At 41.3% G+C, this 25,397-nt stretch overlaps 1 protein-coding gene across 6 annotated transcripts; it reads left to right on the top strand.

The window, feature by feature from the left end:
* Window positions 1–15: 15 nt before the first annotated feature.
* aifm1 (apoptosis inducing factor mitochondrion associated 1) lies at window positions 16–22,820 on the top strand. Of its 6 annotated transcripts, none has more exons than XM_042092255.1 (26): window positions 16–250; window positions 1,141–1,274; window positions 1,883–1,988; window positions 2,749–2,769; window positions 7,645–7,758; window positions 8,642–8,707; window positions 8,890–8,943; window positions 9,030–9,095; window positions 9,190–9,366; window positions 9,597–9,656; window positions 9,767–9,832; window positions 9,943–10,011; window positions 10,147–10,227; window positions 10,796–10,950; window positions 11,682–11,812; window positions 13,678–13,768; window positions 14,107–14,191; window positions 15,899–15,975; window positions 16,893–17,001; window positions 17,282–17,389; window positions 17,700–17,788; window positions 17,890–18,030; window positions 19,022–19,164; window positions 20,623–20,747; window positions 21,065–21,255; window positions 22,309–22,820. In XM_042092255.1, exons 1-26 carry the CDS (start codon window positions 163–165, stop codon window positions 22,378–22,380), a joined length of 2,619 nt encoding a protein of 872 aa, XP_041948189.1. In that variant the 5' UTR covers window positions 16–162; the 3' UTR covers window positions 22,381–22,820. The 6 variants fall into 6 exon arrangements, with proteins under 6 accessions (XP_041948189.1, XP_041948188.1, XP_041948190.1 ...); XM_042092254.1 differs by having other exon boundaries at window positions 10,775–10,950; XM_042092256.1 differs by lacking the exon at window positions 7,645–7,758 and having other exon boundaries at window positions 10,775–10,950.
* Window positions 22,821–25,397: the final 2,577 nt, after the last annotated feature.

Here is a 25,397-nt window from a genome sequence, read left to right as displayed (position 1 = left end):
GTGTTTAGGGCGGTGCTTAGAACTCGGAGCGGAAGCATGTACTGAATCGAATGACCTATGAAAGTCTCCGGCCTACTGCTTGTGACAGAAGTGTGTACAGCGTTAGCGTACCCCAGATAGTAGTTTTAGCGGACAACTTTCTGTTCGTCCCTGCAGACCACAATGCTGAAGTGCAGAACTGTGTGGAAAAAATTGGCGCCATTGGCCAGGAACTCTTCAACTTTGTGTCATCAGAATGCGAAAAGAGCAGGCAAGTAGGATTCGCTAGTGCTGTTGACGTTCGCTGGTTAGCTACGTTAGCTAGGTGGGCAGTAGCATTTGGACACTGAGGTCCACATGGTGTAACGCAAGCCTCGTAATCATCTTCAATAAATTCGAGAAGCCGCCCGTAGGATTGCAACTGCAACGTTAATGTTGGCTTGATAACTACTTCTAAGTCAAGGTTTAAAAACGGATGCTCTCGGCCCCGGGACCCCATTCATTCAGTGTCATTGTTGCCTAACCTAGCCAGATGCCAGGCGTTAATGTTAGCTAACAATAATATTAGTTAGCGCACGAAAGCGTGTATATTTATCCGCCATCTAACCTGGCGAGTGTGTAACCTTAAACAGGGGGTGGTATTATTTTATTTACTCACAAGGCATCAGTTTTCTTTTTATATTGAGTGGTCAAAGTTGTCCTGCAGACATAATAGCAGCTAAGTATCGATAAGAAGTTTGACAAATTAAAGTTAGGTGTCAAGTATAGTCGCCAACGTGGCGATTATACTTGACATGTCATAGGTAAAACGTTTCATGCAGTAGATAACACATTCTACACACAAATTGTTGTATGCCAACCATTAAGTCAGCGGTCGTACGTTTACGTCAATCCAAGGTCGTTCATGAAATCCCATGGTGGTCACTATAGTGTCCCCTGGCTCCGCTATAGGGCCCCCTGACCTAGTGGTCCTATGTTGACAACAAAGTTATGTAACGTGCATGTTTTTTTTCTTCATACCGGTTGTATATGCGTAATGAGTAATACTATTACTATTTTATCCTGCTGAGGTTTAGAAACTTGTACCCGTCACCCCGTTTACCCACACTGTGCGCTTTCTATGTATGATGACAGCTGTTACACAAATCTTTTCCATGGCAGTGTTGAGGAATGAGAGGAGGCCAGGTCTTCTCCAGAGGGCCCAAATGTCTGCCGGCCCATCTGGGGGAGGTGGCACTGACAACACCTTATACTACGTCCTTGTCGGAGCCACATGTTTAGGGGGAGCTGTGTATGTAAGTATGAATCAATGACTGTTTCCATGCACACCATTCTGATTACGGACTATATTGTGGTTATGGTAATATTCAGAATAAGATGTCCAGCAGAAACGGAAACATTTCTGTTTAAGCTTACATGTTAATTGCCTCATTCTGAATAAACCAAAGTGCAGTAGAAGTAGTATCTGCGGCATGATGTCTCGACGGTCTCTGTCCTTGAATTTCATTCATGGCCGCAGAGTAGGTGAATTTGGCCAGATTTACATGACTCGCACACAATCGGAATATTGTCATTATTCTGAATAAAAGTGGAATATGGTTTGCATGGAAACGTAGTCAATCTTTCCTTGTGAATCCTGAACGTGGTCCAACAGCTGATAGCCAGTGCTGTTATTCCAACCTCATATTCCCCACAATACAATCCCTTCAGTTATTGTAGCTTTAGTTTTCAAGTCAACATTTCCAAATACTTTATTGAGATATTTCATGCTACCAAATAATTCAGTATACATGAGCAAAGTATTTTTAAGTCTGAACTTTCTATGTTTGTAATTGTAATGTTTGTTATGAAACAATTTGCTCATTGGTTAACATAAAAAAACATCTTTATTTCCTTATTCCAGGCTTATAGTACGTTACGGGGAGACAAGCAGAGGTATCAGGACAGGATCAGTGAAATTGCCTCCAGACCAAACAAAGCGACACAAGAACAAACAGAAATACAGACAGGTGAGGATCAAAATGGCAAGTCATGTAGTCGGAGCGGTCATACCTCATGAAGTTAGTCAAGCTATCAATACATTCACTGTGTCAGGACTGATGAGGTGTTCCTATAATGTTGTTGAAAACACTGCAATGTTGTGTTAGATGCTAGTTAATCTGGCAGTTTGTACGATTCAGTTACTGAGCATAGCAGCAGAATGTGTATACTTGGCACAACATGCACATTTCTGTCCTTTTGGACACCGAGTATAGCAGTGGGAAACGGTCAAAGTTGATTAGGACAATGTCTATCAACAGAATGTGAACAGGCCTGAAAGGAAGGATTGCTCTTCCCAAAAGGAAAAACTTTGCCGTGGAGACATAACAGTCTACATAATTTTGCCCTAATTTAGCAATGCATCCTAAATTCCAATACTGCACATGTTGATATATAGCCTAAACATTTTTATGGTCCTCATAAATTAATCAATGAAAGTATGCTCATAGTTTGTGGACCAGTTTGAAATAATATATTTGAGCTGTATCGTCACACTTATAACACAGGATACTTTTCCTGCTGATAACCGCATATGCCATAGCATGAACTGTCTCAAGCAGGGTGCATCCCTGAATCTGGATTGCTGATGTCTGCATTGCAAAATGAATGAATTATTGATGTAGCCCATGTCATACAGTCTTCAACCAGCTTAATAATTGGTGTTGAAGTGGATGTAAGCAGTCAGCCCAACCATCCAATGTTATTTTTGTTTTTGTGTTTGTCTTGCAGCTGCTTCAGAAGCCACAAAAGGTGAGAGGTTGTTTACCCATCAAAGACGAATTGACATCAATGCTTTGTCATCTTTTGTCAGCAGCTAGTATTGCATTAATATGTTATCCACAGATGACCTTTAGCAAGTTAAATGGACACCAGAAACATTTGATATCTGCTGTGAGTTATTTTTATTTTGTTTCATGAAGCGGCATGGACAAATTGGAAGAACATTTCCATTTCCAAGATAACAATGTTTTCTTTAGATGAATGAAAACTACTCTTGCTTACCTTACGTTATGGTTTTGTGAAGCAGCTGAAGTAGTCATGTCCACAGGTATATAAAATGTAACTTCTTATGCAAGGATTAAAGTTCTCCGTCGTAGGACGGATTTCCGTCAATTTGATTTTAGAAATGCCATATTTGAGATCGATGCAGAGGGGGGGGGGGCGGACTATCACCTTTTTTTTAAGGCAACTACAAATATTAGGTCCGATTAATTAATGTGTGTGATGGTAAATGTTTAAAGACCTAATAGTGTCTCAATCAGTGACCGCTCAAGAAGATACGTCAGCCATGAGTTTCGCTTTGTTTATGTTGTTGCTACACGCTTGTCTCATCGGCCTGGGGCGTTTGCTTAAAAAAAAGAACTAACGGTCTAAAAGTTGGATTATAGTGACACAATCGAGACCGCTGATGAGGTTGGCCAATCCGTTTAACTTTTTTGGATATGATACATTGTGAGCTCTATGTGCAAATTCGGAGAAGAGGCGTAGGCTGTGTTCTTTCCGTGCATCAATGTAGACAATTTCTTGCAAACTCTTGTCAGGGGAGGTCATTCATTTTGGGTGTCGCTATGACTTGAACAGACAGCCTGCTATGGCACCCGATGTAACCTATTATTGTGACAGTTTTTAATCAGTTCAACTAATATGTGTAAAGCGACGCAATATAAACCGTAGCCTATGCAATTTATTATCCCGTCTGTTATGACATGTACAACAATATTTTTCACAATTTGCGGTAGGTTTTGCGGAAGGTTTTGACTAAGCATGTTAACATAAAATAATAATACTGTCATCATCACAAACTGTTGAGTAAGGCGGTCAGTCGTGTTTGTGACGCACAGACAGCCTTGTAGCCTATTTTGCTTAGGCCTTAACATTTAACGACAGTAGGTTGTGAGTGTATGTTGACAAAAAATAACCATGCAATTAAAATAGTCAACTTTAAACATTGCTATAAAATATTATTAATTTATAGCACAAAATCATGACCAGTAGGCCAACCAGAACCTCGCATATTAGCGTCATGATTTGTGTGCGTTGTTGCTAAAGGTAGATAGATAGATAGATAGATAGATACTTTATTGATCCCCAGGGGAAATTCAAGGAAGGCACAGGTGTCATAAGTTTAAAAATAAATGGAGATGGGCGGCTGTTGGAAACGTGGGAGAACTACAAACTACGTTTATCTATGGCTGACCGTTTTTGTGCTCAGAAAGTAGGCTACGCATGTTCTTTCATAGCGCAACACAACCTGTCCCTCACCATATCGCAACCTCTTGTCAACCTTATACAATCTGATGCTGAAGACAAGCTACCTCTCCAGATTGTCTTTATCAAATGCGCAGACCTCCTGCATGAGCACACACAGTATTGCTGCTCATTGGAAATCTGAGTTGTCTGTAAAACTCAAAATTACCACGTTTTCATTAAATGCGGATGAGGCAACAAATGGAAATATGAACAATATCTCGAATGTTCTGATTCATTACTTTGATGAGGAAATGGGAAGTCTTGCAAACTTGATTTTATAGATTTTACTTGGTGTTGAATTGCATATTAACAAGAAAAGAAAAAAATCTCCCCTTTAAACACTTTTGGCCTGAAGTAATTAAATAAGAGTGTAGTTAAAGCCCTTCTACAATATTGCTGCAGTAGAAAAGAACGGCAATGGCTTGTCAGCAATGGTCAGGGATGGTACTGAAATATTGTTTTGTTCATCAGGAAAACTCAATCTCAATCAAAAACACTCCCAATTCGCCTTATTCACATGGCGGCCATTGGCGGCTAAAACGAGGCTACAGGGTACACAAACGGATTGTTATGTTCTATGCATTCACCTGTAGGTGGCATTAATTATATAGTAAGTGTACCCTGTAGCCTCGTTTTGGTTTAAACAATGGTCGCCGTGTGAATAAGGTGAATACTCCCTTTACTTTGCTGTTTGCATCTTTTTGTACATTAAAAATTAATAGGTCGCGACCGCAAAAGGGGTGCTATCTCTATAGATAGGCATGAACAACGTATGACTTATGGCCTGAAAAAAGTTCAGTCAAACGATTTTTTTTTTCACTTTAATCCCTGTCTTATGTAAATTTTGAGAGTAACCTGCAGCTCTCTTGGACTTGAATCGCAGTGTGGTTAACCTACATTAAAACATGTTCGCTTCATCTCATTTTATCTCCCCATCCCTGCTTAAGCTGATGCTCATAGTCTCTGTAGCTCATCTTGCTAAGCTTCTCTCTAAGATTTAAGCCTGAGATGTTTCACTGTTTTTCTCACCATCTATTAATTTTATTGCCAGTAAGTGCTATTTGCAATGCCCTCTTCAGTTACACTTATAGGTCACTTTTTGGGATCTTTACCTTTGCCAGTAGACAAAGACCTTAACAATTCAGTAGCTGTGGCTCTGTAGTTGAGTATGAGAGGCTTGGTGTCAGATGGGTCTACAGGGATCAGTGAATGTTTTAAGAGGATTAAAGGCCTTCACTTACCAGGGCTACAGGCTCCAACACACAGAGAGAATCAACACCTTGGAGGGAATGTAGACACACTTTCTAGCCATTAAAAACCATTTAAATGACTGTTCACCAGCCATGGTGACTGTTTTAAGTCTACACCCTTTATAATTACACAGTTGCTCTGATAACATTGTTATTTGAACAATTTACTGTAGGATATTAGCAGGTGAGGTCAGGTCAGCATTCTTATTGCAGTAAAAACTTGATTAAAAAAAAGCCTAGTCCCAATTAGACACAGACCCCTCTTACTGGTATGGCTCCAGATTTGGACAACTAAGGGCAGGTCTCAATAAAGGCCTGGGGGCTTATGTACAAAGCTTGCGTTTGCACAAAAATGTTGCGTACGCCATCTTTCACACTGACAGTCAGATGTATCAAGAGTAAATGAGCGTGAGTTTCTCTCGGGTTTCTCCACACCAACTTCATGTCTGGCGTACGCACATTTCCAATGTGTATTGTCAGTTGGCTACACTTAGAGGCAATGCAGCGCAACAACAGTTGATCATGAGTCTAGGCCTTTATTTGCACAGTATATTGTGAAATATGGGTTGTTAAAATGAAAACACTTCGAGGTAGGTCTATGTTTCTAGATAAATGGACATGCAACATGTGCAAGTACTGCTAAGCTATGCAACAACTTTGCAGGAGCCCATGGAACAGGATCATCCAAGTGTATACTTAGCTATAGCCTGACTAATAAATGCGAGTTGTAGCTATTTCCCTTAGTGTGATTGACGGCATACTTTGACTTTCCTCGAGTAAGCATTCGCATTATTGTTATACTTGTGTGCAAATTATAGGAATATGATCCAGAAATTGCAATGTTGGGGCATGGTGGCCAAATAAAGTGTTGACTCCTTTGGTACCTTTGGTTGCCAAAAAGTCTGAATATGTGCCCACTGCTCGAGTATTTATACTGTAATCAATTTGATAACAATTCCCATCTTTGCTAAGCAGAAGTTTTGTGTGAAAGGAATTAAAGGCCTGTCCTAAATAAGCAGGTTGAGTATGAGCGAATGAAGCAAATTAAAGCCAGGCTATTATATGTTTTTACGGTATGTAATTTGTAACCTGCTAAAATTGAAATGGATCAACTTTGTGTAGGCCTACCAGGATAGGTCTTTTTGTCTTCGCGAAGGTCTGCGTACTCAAGTGGCGTTCTAGTTAGCATATTAAATTTAGTGTGATTGAGAGAGGCGAGAGGGTGGAGTCTAATGCTCATGCATGTGCGCTTAATGGGATATACAAAGAAAAGCGTGGAATGCTGCATACATCAGAATTTTTTTGTGCATACACTACTTTCCAGGTTTGCATGTACACAATGTTTTAGTATGAATTCCATGCAAGTCTTTGTACATGAGCCCTCTGGTCTGATTTTTAGGCAAGTTTTTTTGGTTGTGTAACCCTCTTAAATCCCACCAGATTTACAGCTATTTCTATGCTGCTTAGATCACGCAGAAGTTAGAGTAGACTGCACTGCTTAAAACAAACATTTTCCACTGATGAAAGGCAGGCAGAGTTAGCCAGAGTTCCTCAATTTTTAAACTTATATCAATATGGACACGCTATATGCATTGTTAGATCAGTTAGTCACCACAATTTAAGCGTTAAGTTCATTTCACAGAAACCAATGAGCACTAAAGTAGGCTACGGTCAATCATGGTAAAGAGAGGCCAAATAAAGTGTTGACTCCTTTGGTACCTTTGGTTGCCATAAAGTCTGAATATGTGCCCATTGCTCGAGTATTTATACTGTAATCAATTTGATAGCAATTCCCATCTTTGCTAAGCAGAAGTTTTGTGTGAAAGGAATTAAAGGCCTGTCCTAAATAAGCAGGTTGAGTATGAGCGAATGAAGCAAATTAAAGCCAGGCTATTATATGTTTTTACGGTATGTAATTTGTAACCTGCTAAAATTGAAATGACTAATTTGATTATTTAGATACCCTTCTCAATAGGGTATTGTAGACATATCCACCACCATCGCATTTTAAACAAAAAAAAGACTTTGTGTAAATGGCAGTTATCTAAAGTTAGTAGCCAGTAGAGTTTAGGAAGTTGGGGAAGCTGCTTTCTAGCCATGTGATGTGTGATCTCTCATGATAAAGAGCTCGCTGAGGAGGCTTCTGAGCCTCAGTCAGTGGCTGATGAGGAGAGTGTCCCGTCCACACCCTCAGAGGAACCCTCGCCATCTGCGGAACCACCAGCGGAACTCCCCTCAGGTTCTATTAAATGAGTTCTGGAACCTATACTCAGAACTTGCCAGCATTTTCCCTGTCATCATGTCTCACCAGTGTCTGTGTGTTAGCAGAAAAAAATAGACTTTTTTGCATCCAAACAGCATCCACATGGGTTGGGGTTAGGGGTGCATGCTGCTTTGAGATGCATGTGCGAGTAACAGCCAAATGCTTGATTTCTTCTTCCTGCATGTACGGTGCCACCATATCCTGCATGGTTCAATATTTCCATTGCATCTTACCCATGCAATTTTTACTCTTTTTAATTTCACTCACACCTTTCTTTGTCATGGTCTTGTATATTTTGCGCCAGTATGTTCTTCCAAAACTCCACTGACATTCCTCACCCAACTACAATTTAGCACATGCTTAAACAAATGCTAGTTTAAGTTTAAGTAAGGTTTAAATGGTAAAGAGTCTGGATCTCTGAGAGGATTGGTTTGATGTCTTTAAACATGGTTGGCTTGAGGGTACGTCTGTGAAGTTTGCACACTGTTTGTTTCTCCTCATATCCATGCTTTAAGTGTCCTGTCTACACCACAAACCCAAGTGGAACTCACTTGTCTCTCTTCGCCTGTGTCACTCATCAAACTTTCCATTACGAAAGTTTATTCTTGGTCATTGTAAATTCTTGGTCCTTTTCACACATGCCCTTGGCATCTCTTGTTAACTCTAGCTAACTCTAGTATGCAAGTATTTTTGCAAGAGTATGCATTTAAGACCTTTATCTTGATGACTAGCTGTTGTGTTTTTGTTTTGATCAGCATCAATCTAATTTTTCTCGTCTTTCTGAAAGTCTAAAGCATCATTTTTGGTTCACATGAAGACTGCTTGGCAGCATTTGAAAACCTGCATTTACTCCTGACAGAAACAGAAACATCGGAGCCTGTCTTGGCTGAAGTATCAGAATCCCCCTCTGGTACAGCAGAGAGTGGTAAGAGTAGATTTCTCCGGAAGATGTGAAGTCTACATCAATGTAATGCATAGATTTTACATTTGGTCATTTTGAGCTGGAATGAAAATAATTGTTCCAAGAAGATTGGTAGTGATCTGGAATTGGGCTTGCTTGACAACTTTTTTTTTTTTTATGGAATCCTGTCACTCTTATGCTCTCAGCAACTGGTGTGGAAGTTGTGACCCCTGAAATACCAGAGGATCCCGGGAAGAGTGGTAAGAAACGTTAATACAGTGAAGAGCCTCGAGTCCCCCATCTGTTTTCTTTTCACAATAATTCTGGAAATGGATTGTTTTGTTAGTACCCCAAGAAGAGGCAGCACCTGTACAGTTTGAAGAAACGCCTATTGTGGAGTCATCTGAAAGTGGTAAGACCAAGTGACCCTTACTGGAAGATGTGTGTACTTTTTTTTTTTTCCTACCGTGTCCGTGGTGATTAAACAATACTCCATCATGGCAAAGCCCCCCCAGCAGAAGCAGAAGCTCCTGAACCTGTGGTGTCAGAAGCAGTAGAATCCGTTTCAGAAGTCATTGCAGAAGCTGCTCAAGAAGCCGTATTGGAGTCTGTCAGTGAACCTGCGCAAGATTCTATATCAGCAGCCCTACCAGAGCAGCCAATCGTGCAGGCTGAAACGAGTGGTAAGAACGAATGAAAATGAAAATGGGTTTCTTCCCCGGGCCTTCTATCGTTTCCATTTTAAAATTTTGCCATTTTTACTTTTGATTTTGTTCCTTTTTTGATACATCAATACTTACACCTAACAGTGAATTTGGAAAAAACTTAACCAACCCTACCCCCCTGTAACTACAACCAAAAAATTGAAGTATCATCAGCTCAGCAATCAAGAGTGTGTTTTCACCAATAACAGAGTCAGCACCAGAACCATCTGCTGAGGAGAAGACCTCAGAAGAACCTCTTGTGACAAGTGGTAAGATCATGTGATTGTGCAAGATGAGGATTTTATTTTTTATTTTCATTTTGCCTGAGTGGCTTCCAAACGACTTCCCCATGTTTTTCCGCCATTGTGATTATGGATAGAGCCCATACAAGAAACCCCAGTGGAAGGCCCAACTGAGCCCTCAGCCTCCCTGGCCGAGACCACTGGTAAGCCTGAGTGAAGGATGAAGCATTTTGGTTCAAGTTTTTCATCAATTCCATTCTCAAGTCAAGCAACATTTCTTGTCTCAATAACCACACTGCACTATGCCAACCAGAGCCACCATTGGAAACACCCACACCGGAGCCAAGCGAACCTTTCTCCTCTCCCGCTGTTGTGGAAAGCGGTAAGAACAGTCGGGAATAGTGGTCGTCATCATCAGTCTTTGTGGAATTTAGTCCCTTTTCTGTGTGGAATTACGAGATTTAACTTTTTAAATATTTCTCTCCCTTCCCAAACCGTTTTGGGAAACACCTACTAGCTGAAGCGATTCCAGTAGCTGTAGCTGAAAGCACGCCTGAGGTTTCTGCTGAGCAGATAGCGCCTCCTGTGGCCGAGAGTGGTAAGGGCCCTGCTGCTATTGCAGCATGGGAAAAAATAAACCCTCCCTTCGAGATTAAACACATACCCTCTCCTCCGTCTCTCCTCAATACCGGTTTCACAATACTCCACTTTCAAGGATAAAACCCTACTGTTAATGTTAATAGTAAGTGGTACGAGCACTCTCACATAGCATATGAGATGGATTTCCTATTGACAGATTCACTATTCCTTCACTTTTCCTTTTTTTCCCCCTGTGTCAAGGTTACGGATAATCGCTAAGTGCTCACACATGGCGGATTTCTATCTAAATTTTGAAGAAATTATCCCTCACGTTTCTACTTCTTTCTCAAGGTTCATGGTGCTGAAGGATTGTAAGGTTAAAGCTAATTGCTCACACATGGGTACCCTTCATTCTCCACCTGTACAGAGTGAAGACACAAACAAGTTGTGGAGAGCCGCCGCCACTCATCGTAGTGATGGCAGTTAACAAACCAGCCAATGTGCACTGTTAACATTGTGCTTTCCTTTCTGTCCCCCCCCCCCCCCCCACCCCAAATCCTCTTTAGCACCCGCCGCCCCAACGCCAGCTGCAGCCCCTGTGACGCCAACACCTGCTCCTGCAGCCCCCACAGAGTCCACCCCCGCTCCGGTGCTTGAACACGCCCCCTACCTCCTGATTGGTGGAGGCACTGCCTCCTTTGCAGCGGCCAGGTCCATCCGGGCGAGGGACCCAGGTGCCAGGGTAAGCAGAGCTGTGCTTCTCATCGCACATTACTTGGAAGTGTTTTTTTCTGAGCGAGCAGAGATTGTGACAAGCCTGTGTGTCCACCTATGTCAGGAGTCAGCTCATTTCAAACACTTACTCATTGTGTAATGCTAAGCAGAGAGTGTGCGATTCTGGCCCGATTTGTCGGGTCCTGTCCGATATGTTGTGTAGATTGACCAGGCTGACAGTGCCCAGTTAAAGGACATAACAATCACTGTTTAAGCTCCCACCCTGTCCTACTGGATTTCTGGCATGTCAGAAATTGGTGTCAGCTTTCTTGCAGTGTGAGCAGTTGAACATACAGTAATCGCATTTAATTGAAATGTGTAGTTTGAGTTACCGTGTTGTATGTGACCGGAAAAAAAACACGCAGTGTTTTGTCTGGCAGCTTAATCATAGATGATAATAGTTTCAGTTGTTCTATGCCAGAGAGTACAGAGATTATGACTAATATTACTGAAAGTGTAATCCCAGACTTAGGCTGGGTCCATCATTGATTTTATGTGAAATGAAAATGAAACTACCGCCATGCAAGTCAGTACTGACAGCCATTGTCATCAACATCAATGGATTTGTTTGCTATTGAACACATTACCTGAAAACTATTTATTATGTTAACCTATATGTAACTCTGCAATATGTATTGCATGCATGTGAGCCAGTGTGCTTTGTTTGACTGGATTGCTAAGTATAGTGTGTTTGCACAGGTGCTGATTATCACAGATGAGCCAGATCTCCCTTACATGCGACCCCCTCTCTCCAAAGAGCTGTGGTTCTCCGATGACCCAGAGGTGACGGAGTCGCTGCGCTTTAAACAGTGGAATGGCAAAGAAAGGAGGTGTGTGTGTTTGCACGGTGCGTGCGGGGCGTGCCTATTAGCAGGGGTGTGGGTCTGTGCGTGTGTGTGTGTTTGCACGGTGCGTGCGGGGCGTGCCTATTAGCAGGGGTGTGGGTCTGTGCGTGTGTGTGTGTTTGCACGGTGCGTGCGGGGCGTGCCTATTAGCAGGGGTGTGGGTCTGTGCGTGTGTGTGTGTTTGCACGGTGCGTGCGGGGCGTGCCTATTAGCAGGGGTGTGGGTCTGTGCGTGTGTGTGTGTTTGCACGGTGCGTGCGGGGAGTGCCTATTAGCAGGGGTGTGGGTCTGTGCGTGTGTGTCATGGAGCATTTTGGACGCTCTTGTGACGGCTTGTTAATGTGAAAAAATGCTTTTGCAAGGCCTTAAGGTTAATAAAATTAAACTGGCAGATGACATAGTTACATACTGAAGTGGAAAGAGGTTAAGTGCAGCTGCATCCCTTAGAGGTAATTGTATGTATTCTGCATATAGGAGTGTTACATGACTCGGTCATTTAGTTTTAGTTTTAAGTATCCAGTGTTGTGCTTTAAAATCATATAGATCAATAATAAGGTAAATGTTGAAGATCTGCTTGTCAGCATTTGCAATATTGCGGCTGCTTGCTACAAAAACAAACACAGGATGTATTGCCCCTTTTTGTTCTTATACTGCGTTCCAAATTATTATGCAAATTACATTACAATACAAAACAATTTCCTAAATAGTTGATGCACAGTCAGTATAATTTTCAAGTCCTCAACCGTTAGAGTATAATTCGAATTTTATTGAACAAACCTCCCAAAAACAGTATTTTTTTCCAAAAATAAACTCAAAATGCACTGTTCCAAATTATTGTGCACAACAGAGTTTCAAGACATTTTATAGGTTGTAAAGAACTAAAAAATGGTCATTTGTTGAATTTGCAGCATAAATGCATAAAGATGATTTTGCTATGGAAGGCATGGTTCTTCTTTTTGTACCACGGAAGAAAGTGGTCAGTCAGAAACTTTGCCGAGGTCATTTTCACACCGTCAGGGACCCTTAAGGGGCCTACCAGCTCTCCCCATGATTCTGGCCCAAAACATGACTCCGCCACCTCCTTGCTGACGTCTCAGCCTTGTTGGGACATGGTGGCCATTCACCAACCATCCATCTGGACCATCTAGGGTTGCACGGCACTCATCCGTAAACAAAACTGTTTGAAAATTAGTCTTCATGTATTCCTGAGCCCACTGCAACTGTTTCTGCTTGTGAGCATTGTTTAGGGGTGGCCGAATAGTAGGTTTATGCACACTTGCAAACTTCTTGAGGATCCTACACCTTGAGGTTTGCGGGACTCCAGAGGCACCAGCGGCTTCAAATACCTGTTTGCTGCTTTGCAATGGCATTTTAGCAGCTGCTCTCTTAATCCTATGAATTTGTCTGGCAGAAACCCTCCTTATTATGCCTTTGTCTGCACAAACCTGACTGTGCTCTGAATCAGCGACACATTTCTTCACAGTACGATGATCACGCATACGTTTAGGTAGTTCACAATTTCACGCTTTTCAGCAGCAGAGAGATCCTTTTTCTTTCCCATATTGCTTGAAACCTGTGGCATGCTTAATAATATGGAACATCCTTAAGTAGTTTTCCTTTGATTGGGCTCACCTGGAAAACTAATTATCACAGGTGCCTGAGAATGATTTCAATGATCCAAAGAGCCCTGAGACAATACCATCCATGAGTTTAATTGAAAAACAAAAAAATAAATGTTTATGACACCTAAATCCAATTTGCATAATACTTTGGAACATGGTGTATGTCTTCTGGGTTTAATGATAAAACATGGCACTGTTTTGTGACCGTCTATTCTTGTCTTTTTTCCAGTATTTATTTCCAACCTCCCTCATTTTACGTCGATCCTACGGAGTTGGCCAAAGTGGAGAATGGTGGTGTAGCAGTATTGACAGGGAGGAAGGTAATTGGGGTATTTTTCATCTTTCATCCACAAGGACAATTGAAGAGTGAAGCACAGTTTCCAGTAAATCAGTTTGTTTAATAGGCTGTTGAGTGAACATTGATGTTTGTGAGTGCATTTCCTGTACATTCCGCGCATGTGCCATTTACATCAAATGTAACTCTCATTTTTATAAGCAATATTTATTGTTCAAGGTGCTAGTATTTATAGTATATAACTGTTCTAAGGCCCTCAGCACAACTTAATATTTATAGAATCTCTGTATTTTGTCTTTTCATGCAGTGGGTTTGACAGTTCTGTTTGTGGAGTGGCATAAATGACATTTGTTTGTGGCGCAGGTGGTGCACATGGATGTGAGGGGAAACAAAGTTAGATTACAGGATGGTGCAGAAATCTCCTACGACAAATGCTTGATTGCCACAGGTGAGACAGAAACACACACACACACACACACACACACACACACACACACACACACACACACTAGGGCTGGGCGATATACGGAATATACTCGATATATTGCAGTTTGCTGTATGTGAGATACATTGTTATCGCAAAGAGTATTTCACCATCATCATTTTTTTTTTTTTAAGCGGCAACACAACACTTACTTTGCCGTTTCGCCATTTCTCTTAACCTCTCCCCCTCCCTCTCAGTAACAACGTGAACAACGCACATCACACTCACCAACCAATCCTGAGCAATCTATTCAGATGAGGGTGTGACGTCTAGGTGTAGACGAGAAGAAGTGAACTTTCAGTTCCAAAGCGGCGGTATCATTTCTATCTATGGGTACCATAGGCTAGTGTTGTTCAACAATGAGCTAGGTAAATAGATGGAAGCAGTTCTGATTTGGTTACACGAAACGAAAAACAAAACGAAATACTAGATATTCAAATTAAAGTTACAATGATATCCGTGCATTAGGCTGAAGGACAACTGTCTATGTCTATGTGCACGTTTGACTGTTTCGAAACGACAGCGCAAGTGACCACATCTCACTCTCCACACATGCTTTTCTCGTGCTAAATGTTTGTCTATGCTTCCCTCCAGATTATATTTTTAAATTAAATTTATAAGATCTGCACATTGAGGCAGATTAGGCTACTGTCTATGAGCGCATCTGACTGTCTCAAAACGAAAACGCAACCGTGTTTTTTTAATCCTTAAAACAACCCTTAACGTTCGTTTTTAAAACTGTGCAACTCACCAAGTGGTTAGTGATGTTCGTTGATGTTCCAAAACAAAATACAGTTTCTGTCGTGTTGTATTTGGCATTTTGAAAAATCCTATTGATTTCTGTTGGAAGACTCATTGCTCATTGATATCACTGCGCTACCGGAAACGGAAAGGGGGTTCTGTTTACAGTTGTAGTCATTCCTCCGCGAGACCTTCTTTTACTGTCTATGCTTCAGACTCTCATATTGAGCAGAAGTTTATACGCGGTTGTGAGGTATCTGGAAAAAATAGTTCCACAATAGCAAATAACACGGATTGAAATCATACATTGCGCCGAGTGGATAGGCAGAGGGGCCTTTCAAAGAAGGCAGGGAAAGAAAAAGAGAGAATGATAAAGCCAAGTAACAGGCCATGATGAATGCTCTGCAAACAGGCTAAAATAAATCACTTTATGTACCCTATTTAGGTATGTTTTTACATGCACACTTTCCCTATGAGAAACTTAGTAGGCTACAGGCAAGAATTCAAAACTACTTTCACCCCTGCTTTTACATGCAAATTTAAAATAGAAACCACTTGTGAATAACCAAGAATGTTTTAATGCGGATATAATTGGTAGCGATTGGACTGGTATGATTTATCCTAGCCTACTGCATCATACAGGCATGATTTAAAACGGGGTGAAAGTGAGAATTCATGAAGTCCTTTTGAGAAAATGTGAAAATATCGAGATCTGTGTGATATATATATATATATATATATATATATATATATATATATATATATATATATATATATATATATATATATATATATATATATATATCGTGAAATATACACACACAGCTGTTGTATAGACTACTCTTGGATACATCATGTTGGATTTATAATTGTCACTGACTAACTGTTTAAAACGTTTTATATGTTTTCTTTTACTCCTTCTCTTTACAGGTGGCGTTCCACGCAATTTGCAGGTGATTGAGAGAGCGGGAGATGAGGTGATGCAGAGAACAACACTTTTCAGGAAGGTAAGTGGATGAAGCACTGCCTTAACTCGTGTCCTGTCATTGCATGTGACGCATAAAGTGTTTCAGCTTAGTAACACTTGCTTCTCTGGGGTAATACATGTTGCAGCGGTAACAAATAGCTCATGCACAGTGGGCATTCACACAGACGGAGCACATTGGCCGGTGGTTTACTTTACGTCAGTCTCTATCTATGAAAGGCTTTAACTCAAGATTCTTCTGAAGTTCTTCTCGGCAGCAATGCTTGCCAACTCATGCTGGCGATGTGATCGTTTCATGGGGTGAACATTTGGTTGTCATTCAAATAAAGACGAGAAAGGTGTTATCCTCCTCTTGTGTATTGCACACTCGTTGGCATGGCTCCAGACTCCGACCAAATGCTTGCATTTTGCGACCAGTTTTTGAGACAAATGACTGCAATAAAAATGGAAATATCTTAATACCTATAACTATAATTTATATATTTATACCTAAGTCACGTTGTGTGAGAAATTTTATGTGCCTTAGATTTAGTACAAACTTAAATAGCAAATGCTAATTTCTGTATTTATTACCAAAGCATTTATCAGTAATATCGTTGAAATGGGGGAAAATGTGAATAATTGCGTTGCACATCAATTTTTGGTGTGGCACCCCTACATTTTCGGCTAGTGCTCCTACAATATTTATTTAGGGGTTACAGTGCTTCCTAGTAAAGAAAAGTTATTCTGGAGCCCTGGTGGGTCTGCATGTGACCACTAGAGAGCACTGTTGGGCAGTGAGCACAGTGATGGAAGTGCTGTCTGTTCAGTTGACATCTGTCCTTGATGTTCCTCTGAAAAGATGTAGCATGACACACAGCATTAAAAAGCTGATTTAAAACTGAACTAAAACATTTATAGTCATACCATTTTTTCTGTGTATGTGTCTACGCTTTCTAGATTGAAGACTTCAAATCCTTGGGAAAGGTTTCACGAGAAATCAAGTCCGTCACCATCATCGGTGGAGGGTTCCTGGGCAGTGAGCTGGCCTGCGCCTTGGGAAGGAGATGTAAGCTGAATTCTTTAAGATGCATTACATTTACCATGAGCTCCCCATCCTCATGGATTAAAATGCAATGTATGCTTCAAAAGCCCATCTCTAAAAGAGAAATAGCCATACCTGTCAGCTGTACAATGTAGTACAACATGGGCATCTGAACAGTTTTAAGTGCTTGAGGTTTGTGTCTACCGTAGCCATTTATTTACAGGGTATCTGTTTTCATGCAGAAAATATTCATTATTAGTATATATATTTATGTCTTTTATTCGTGTCTTCTCTCCCTGCACAGCTGCAGACCTAGATCTGGAAGTCATCCAGATGTATCCTGAGAAGGGCAACATGGGTAAGGTGCTGCCAGAGTACCTGAGTAACTGGACAACAGCAAAGGTCAGAAAAGGTGAGTCCCCCTCCACAATTTTCTGAGTTTCTGCCAAAATGGGATTTGGTTGGTAGGATGGAGAATGTAGAATGTTTCGGGCTATGACATACATACAGTACATTCAGTTCCATACCCCGACAGAGCGCTCGGAGTGGTTAATTTCTAAGGCCTTTCTGGATGGTGTTAGAGTCTTCCCTAGGCACTCTGACCTTTTGAGTGTCAGTTAGAGTTTTCTGTGTTTTGGTTTGTCTGGCATTGCCTTGTGCTGCACCGTAAATGGAATGTCCTGCATGACTGATTCAGCGACCTGTGGTTTGACCTTTCACAGAGGGGGTGAGAGTCATAACTGATGCTGTGGTGAAGAACGTGAGTTTTAAGAATGGCAAAGTGGAGATTAAGCTGAAGGATGGACGGACGGTAAGACCACGTCACAAAGTCACCCTACATTTGGTTACAGTGCAGCTCCTGGTATCTGTCGCAAGAGCACTGATCTGCTTGTTCCACGTGGGCTTCTGCAGGTCAAGACAGATCACATAGTAGCTGCTGTTGGCTTGGAGCCCAGTGTGGAGCTGGCCAAATCAGCTGGACTGGAAGTGGACTCCGACTTTGGAGGCTACCGTGTCAATGCTGAACTCCAGGCCCGATCAAACATTTGGGTGGTGGGTATTTTAGCATCTTCCACTTCCTGTCAATTAGGGTGAGCTGTACTCAACATGCATTGATAGCTGTACACTTTTCATTTTCATAACCTTAAAATAACATCTCAAATCATTTTGAATAGCGCGAATGGCTCTTCTACTGCACTCTGTGCAGGACGTATGGACTAAAGAACTTGCCCCCTTCGACAACTAGTAGGCTCGTAGGTGGAGTTAGCAAACTAGCGATGTTCATAGATTGAGCCTACAAACGATGACAATAAATATCTGATTGTGAAAAGTTGCCGATTCCTCAGTTTATGTTCATAAGCCAAGTAATTCAACAAGTCAGCGGTTTAACCAATGGATCAGCTAATGTTATGCCTATTGGCATTGATGGCTAGCATGTTTGTTAGTCTTATTCTGATTTGAGTGCTTGCAAAAAGGTTGATTGCCAAACCACAACAAATGTCTGATTGTGAATTTGAATTTACTTCTATGGCAACTAGTTCTGAAGATATAATGTCTTCACTATGCACATGTCACAGCATAAGTCATATTGGTTACCATCACTGAGTGGCACAAAAACTAATTGAGTGGCAGCATTCCATTTGAATATCCAGCAAAAATCTAAATGGAAAAGAGCTGCTATGCTATAGACTGTAGAGTACTAAGATAGACTACTTAAAGGAATTTAAACTGCTGTCCGTGCATTCCCGCTATATTGTATCCGAGTTATGTTAATAGTTTGTTACAAAGATGCACATTTATTATATTAACAAGTTAATTTATTATTGCACTTCTCAACTGTAGGGGGACCCCAAAAGCAAATCTTTAATGCTGCTTTAATGCACACAAATAAGACGGGTATCTTTGGCTTAAGAGCTTATATCCCGCATTATGTATAACGGCTGCATTCAGATGATAGACTAGATATATTTTTAAAGCGAAATGCGTTGGGTTAAGTGCATTGCATTATGATCTGTGTTGATGTGTGTGACTGACTCTCTCCTAGGCTGGTGACGCAGCATGCTTCTATGACATCAAACTGGGCAGGCGGCGGGTGGAGCACCATGACCATGCAGTGGTCAGTGGACGGCTGGCAGGCGAGAACATGACCGGGGCCAACAAACCCTACTGGCACCAGTCCATGTTCTGGTATGTCCTCATCAGTCCGCCATGATTACATTTACATCAGAGAATGCACCTGATGATGTATATACATCATTGGCAGACCATGGGTTTTGCGGTTGCCACCCCACCCACCCTTAAACGTTACGCGAACATAATGTCACCAATATCATATTTTGCAGCAGATTTGACACCCTTTAGAAATACAATTCCTGAGTTCTATGTGTTGTGAACATATGCAGTATTGTCAGTGTTTGTTAACTGTAACCTTACGCTAGCTTGTTTGCAAACAAGCATCACAATTAAATGACTGACCGATCAAAGCTTCAACTTAGGGACTTTTGTCTCTTGATGATTACCAATCTGCACATTAGAAAAGGCTAATTTACTGGCATATATGTAATGTCCTTAAACACCTAACATTAACATTAATGTTTGGTTAGGTTAAGTTGGCTATCTTACTAGTAAGCCATAACTAAGTTAGCATCTTGAACAACAGCCAAACTTTAAATACCTTGTGACTTGTCTGTATTCCTTCCTTTCAATTATTCCACAACAACTTGTGAGATCAAGTCACGTCAATCAGAAAGCGGTAAAATGTGTGATGACAAAATGCTTTGGATATTGTTTTTGAACTGAGAATCCAGATTCCATGTACCTCGCCAAAATAAATCTTTTATAATTGGCTAATTAAACCACTACAGCCAGTCAATCAAAATATAACTTCTCAATGTAATGTGCCTGGAACTGCTAGGAACGCATCGAAGGCCTGATGCGGGGCTTTACAGAGAACAAAATTTGATTGGTCTCCCTCTCCCCACTTGTTCTTACGTTGTCAATCAAACCACTTCATAGTAAATGGAAGTGGGAAGCGATCAGGAAAAGAGGCAGCAAATAATAGATGGTTACGATATTAAAGAATCCATGTTTCATCAGTTTGAAAATAGTTAGCCCTGCAGAGAAGACCTTGCAGGCCCTGACGGTCTGCCACTGGTATACATACATAGTGAAAATGTGACACTACGTGTGTACGGAAAGTGTGTGTTCTTGTTAATGACTGTTTCATCCCTTGAATGCCATGTCAAAAGAGAAACCTCTAAGAACGTCACTGAATAGAATTTTGTTTATTGGGTTTTTCATCCTCCAACATTGTCTCGGTGCGTCTGCATAGGACTCAACTGAATCTGAGTTTGTGCAGTAGAGATGGGCTAATTAAAGTGTCTGGGAGAAGGATTAAGAGAAGGGTCTGACATGCTGAGCTTTGGAGGAGGGTTGAGAAAGGTTTCTGACACTGAATGCAGGAAGGGTTCAAGAATAGTGTCTGTAATTTACATTGTTGACGCATACATTGTCTCCAGGGTGGCAAGAGCAGTGACCTATATTTACGCTCCATGTTGTTTTCTCATGTCAGTGTCATCTCTGAATATGCTGCTTGGAGCTGTTAACTTCATCATTTGTGTGTGTGTTTGTGTGTTCTGACTAAAGGAGTGATCTGGGTCCAGATGTTGGATACGAGGCCATTGGTATTGTTGACAGCAGCCTACCCACCGTGGGTGTATTTGCCAAAGCCACAGCTAAAGACACCCCCAAAGCTGCAGCTGAGAAGTCAGGTATACCAACGCCAACGCACCTTTCTCTCATTTTTCTAGTTTGTTGTGGCTCTGTGTTCTTTAGGAGAGTATTCAACTCTCATGCTTGAAAAAACAACAGTAAAAGTTTAATAAGGAAACAGAAAAAAATGTTTGGAAATAAAATGTACATTTGCTGTGGTACTGAACAGTACATCCATAAATACCATGCTCTGTTCAAACCTTTTTGTCATTTCCTTTCTCTCTCAAGACACTTTGTCTAGCTACATTATAGTGAACAAAACATCGCAGCAAACCTCATGCTGTATTTAAAACCTCTTGGACTCTGAATTGTGCAGGAACTGGGATCCGCTCGGAGAGTGAGACCGAGGCAGTGGCCGTGAGCGTGAAGGCTGGGACCGCCACACCGCCTTCTCCCACACACCAGACGGACGACTACGGCAAGGGCGTCATCTTCTACCTGCGGGACAAGGTGGTAGTGGGAGTGGTCCTGTGGAACGTCTTCAACAGAATGCCCATTGCCAGGAAGGTCAGTAACAGTAGCCGCTTTGTGCTACACGTTTACTTTCTGGTCTAATGCAGCTCAACTGGTAGAACAAGGTAGTAACAACCCTAAGGTCATGGGTTGAGTGTCCAGTGAGCGAACGCATTGGTGAAACACACTGGTCAAACTGTAAATCTCTTGGCTTTCTAAATGAATAAAAGGAAGTGAAAATCCCTCATGGCTGTCACAAACCACACTCTTTCTGAGAAGAACTGTGAGTGCAGTGATGCCCACACTCAACCAATAGCTGAGCAGCTTGGGACTTGCCAGCCCATGACCTTGGCTGCTGAACCAGCTGAGCCACAAGAGCACATAATTAGGCACTTGATAATCATTAGAAGCTTCCAAATGTCGCCCAGAATTAGAACACGTCAAACTGATTCCTCGCCGTGGCTATAGGAATATCAGCGGATCACCATGACAACCCTTCTGCTAAATGGCAATGTGTCAGTTCTGTTCAGCATGATCACAGGGATGCAGCATCAAAAATATGGGTCAGATTTGACACTCGACTGCTCCGAATGTTATGTTTATGGAATGTTCAAACGCTGTTCAAGTTTTGTTTTTCCCCCTTCGCTGTGTGAACAGACTTGTCTAAAACACTGATATGATGCCATTTATTGCTAGAGATACATTTTTGAATTTTTCATTTTGAAAAGTTTTTTAAATATGTGAAGGTGTATTTTTCCAGCGTTCTTCTGTTCTATAATAGTTTTAGTTATACAGAACTATTACACAACTGGCATGTGCTAATTTGGCCCCGAGTATTTGTCTTGGTTAATGAGGTTATGATTATTTAGTATGGCTGGTAGGTGTGTAGGAGCACTGAAGTGAAAGAGGTGGTCATAAAAAAAGTCTGAGCCAGTTGTCTGATCATTTCTGGTCAGAGATGGGGAGGGGGGGGAACAACTTTTAGAATATGTTAATTCTTCATCAGCCCTAATATTTAAAACAAATATGGTACATTGATTTAAATGTCCAGGGAAATGTGTTGAGTAAATGAACCAGTTCTTGGCTTTTGTGTCTCTTCTGTTTTAGATCATCAAGGATGGAGAGGAGCATGCAGACCTCAACGAAGTGGCCAAGCTTTTCAACATTCATGAAGACTGAGAATTGAACATCTGATCACACACACACACACACACACACACACACACACACACGGGAACCCAAACAGGAAAATTTGGGCCTTGAATGGTCAGTAGTTGTACCTCAAAGTCTATGGCTGCACCCAACTGCACACCTCGGCCACCGCCAGTAGAGTCTGGGAATCCTCTGTCCTGTTCTCGTGTGAGGGACGTTTTTCATATGGTCTATTCATTTGTATTCCGATTCTTTTTTTCCTACGGAGAGCTGTATGAGTATGCAGTCCAAGCACTTGAATCACTAAATGCTGCCCTCCCTCCCTTCCTTCCTTGTTTGCTATTCATGTTCGTAATGTCATTGTTTGCGTTGGAAATAATGCCATTTGGAATCAAATGATAAAGGTATTTGAAGCTTACACACATTATCCCTGTTCACCGCAATAAAGTAAATTATTTTTGAACATAGTCCTTTTCATGTCTGTCTTTGTGGTTTGAGGTTTATAAATAATGTTAATATTAATGACCTGCTGTGGAAGAGGCATAGTCTGTGTCATATTTACCAACAACCCTCATAAGCCTCAAAGACACTAAAATAGTGTTTTGTGCAAGTGGACACTCTTTAAATCAAGTTGCGCAATAGCGTTTTTCGTTTTTGTGACTGGAGAAAAACAAAAACAGGAAAAGTTGGGAATTGTTTTTTGTGCTGCTGGAATCTTTTGTCTTGTTAAATGTGTTTTTTAAAAGACATTCTTGAAAGATTTTCCTTGGCCATTGTAAATAACTTAAGACGTATAAGGAACACACTCTAGCTTGTGTTTATTGCGAGTGAACATAGAGGTGCCACTCTTAGTTTGTGTAAATTGATGGATCCTATGGATCAGAAACATGCAGTAAAATAACCTTCTCTTTCTCTAATGATTTTATCAGACACTCATTGGATCCATGGGGCCAGAAACCCCATGTGGCGTCTCAAACTCCAGTGCTCTAGATGTAGTTTGTTGGAACGCCTAACCGAGCCAGAGGTAACGGTAGACGCATCACTGAGGTGACGGCGACCGGTTCTGCTCCTCTCCTGTGCCTCTGTAATATTTATATGATGCAGCACTCTGTGTGTGTGTGTCTGGCATCAGACCAGCGAGAGCCCTGGAGAGCTCTTTAAGGGAGACTTCAGTCATCTGCTGGATCTCTCGACTTAGGTAAACAAAAACTAGATTAAATGTTAATCTTCACAGGGTTGCACGTTTATTAATATAAATGAGAGCGGTCTGATTTCTATGACTGAATGGCTGTTTTGAGAATGTAAAGAAGAGTGCTGTGACTGTTTGAGATTGCGCTCCGTGCAGTGTAATGGCAGAGACCATGCTGTGTGTGAAGTGGAACCTGTTGAGAACTGATTCGTATTGAGAGATTTCTTTGTCGATGCCTGGCTCCAGCAGCATTGAGACATTCACACACAAAGTGTTTAACATCACCGGCCAAGTGAAGTTGTGAGTGGTGAAGGTGCACTACAAGGTATGCTCAAACGGCACATTACTATGACATGAATTATTCAGACTCATTGTTTTAGACTGATTTTTTTCCCCTGTGATAAAATTGGACAAATATGGTTGTCTTATTCTACTAATCTTTTTATTCCAACAATGTGAATATCATGACAGGTTCAACTTGTGTGTTGTGTTTTGTAGTGCAGAGAGGCTTCTGTAAAAGCAAAAGGAGCTTTCTTTTCCTTTTCATCCTGCTTTATCTGACAGCAATTCAAATAACCTATGGACCCTTAATGAAATTCCACACAAAGTTTTTTTTTTTTCAGTCAGTGTGGCCTTGGCACACATTTTTACCGTAGTTTAAAAAAGAATGATCCGCCCTTTTTTAAACTTTATGATTTCATATATTCACATGTAGATACATCTGCCCTTCCTCTTGTCCTTGCTAAGGTCTAACGGTGCATAAATCTAAGTACATCTGACATATACTACCCACAAATTCCGCTTTACTCATTATTTATTGAGCAACACAAGCCAAGTAATCCATAAAATCTGTGGGGCTGTTCCCTCTTTTTCCTGACACTGTAAATCGAGGCAGTACCTCTTAATGTTTTATTTCTTTTCAGCTGCTGTGACATGTGCTGGGTTACAGCCGAGTTATTTAAGCCTTTATAGTGGCCCAGTCCTCCCAAGGTCACAGATGTGAGGGGAAGACATAAAACTGCTTTTTTCTAATGGTCACAGGTCAAACAGGAAAAGTAAGTTCCAGGATACAGTAACAAGACAGATATATACTGCTGTGGCTTTAGTTCCCACTTACAGTATACACATAGAATGTTCTCACAGTACACTGTAATGTTTCATAATGACAGAATGCTCATCAGACTGACACAAAAACAGTTATTAACAGTTAATATACAGTATGTAACAGCTAACTAATGTCTTGGTGATAGATAGTCATTGGTGACTCGTTGGTGATAGTCTGCTGGGTGGTCTGACCCTAATCACAGAACTGCGTAGAGGCAGCTAGTTGGAACGACAGGTGTTTATCTGTCCTTCACCGTATGCCATGAAAAATACATCTTAAGATGATTCCAGTGTACAAACATCAAAAAGTGGCAAATGTACCATATTTACTTGGTTCAATCATCCCAACAATGATTATAACTGAATTGTAAGTAAGGGATAATATATTGTCCGCCGGTAATTATCGGAAAATAAGTCCCAACAGGGCAAACAGAACCCCGATGCCTAGCGGCAAGGGCGTCGTAGTGGGGGGACAAGTGGGAATAAATTACCCGGGCCCCAAGTGGGGGAGGGCCCCTAAGGAGTTGAATTTTATTTAATAAATAATTTCCTTAATTTAAAGATCTTAATAAATGTTGTTAACTAATATAGATGCAAATATTTCGGGTAAATGCATCAGTTGATTGATGTATTAAATTGTGTCCAAGCCAACATTGTTTGAGGGCAGGCACCCTCTCCCTTGCACGAAATGGTTCAGTCCGCCTTCCCCTGCTAGGCGCATTTTTGAAGTAACGTTCCTTCTGCAGAAGCG

This window comes from Alosa sapidissima, chromosome 5 (assembly GCF_018492685.1).
Source record: "Alosa sapidissima isolate fAloSap1 chromosome 5, fAloSap1.pri, whole genome shotgun sequence".
In the NCBI taxonomy this organism is placed as follows: Eukaryota; Metazoa; Chordata; class Actinopteri; order Clupeiformes; family Clupeidae; genus Alosa; species Alosa sapidissima.
This window is presented reverse-complemented; position numbering and strand designations above follow the sequence as displayed.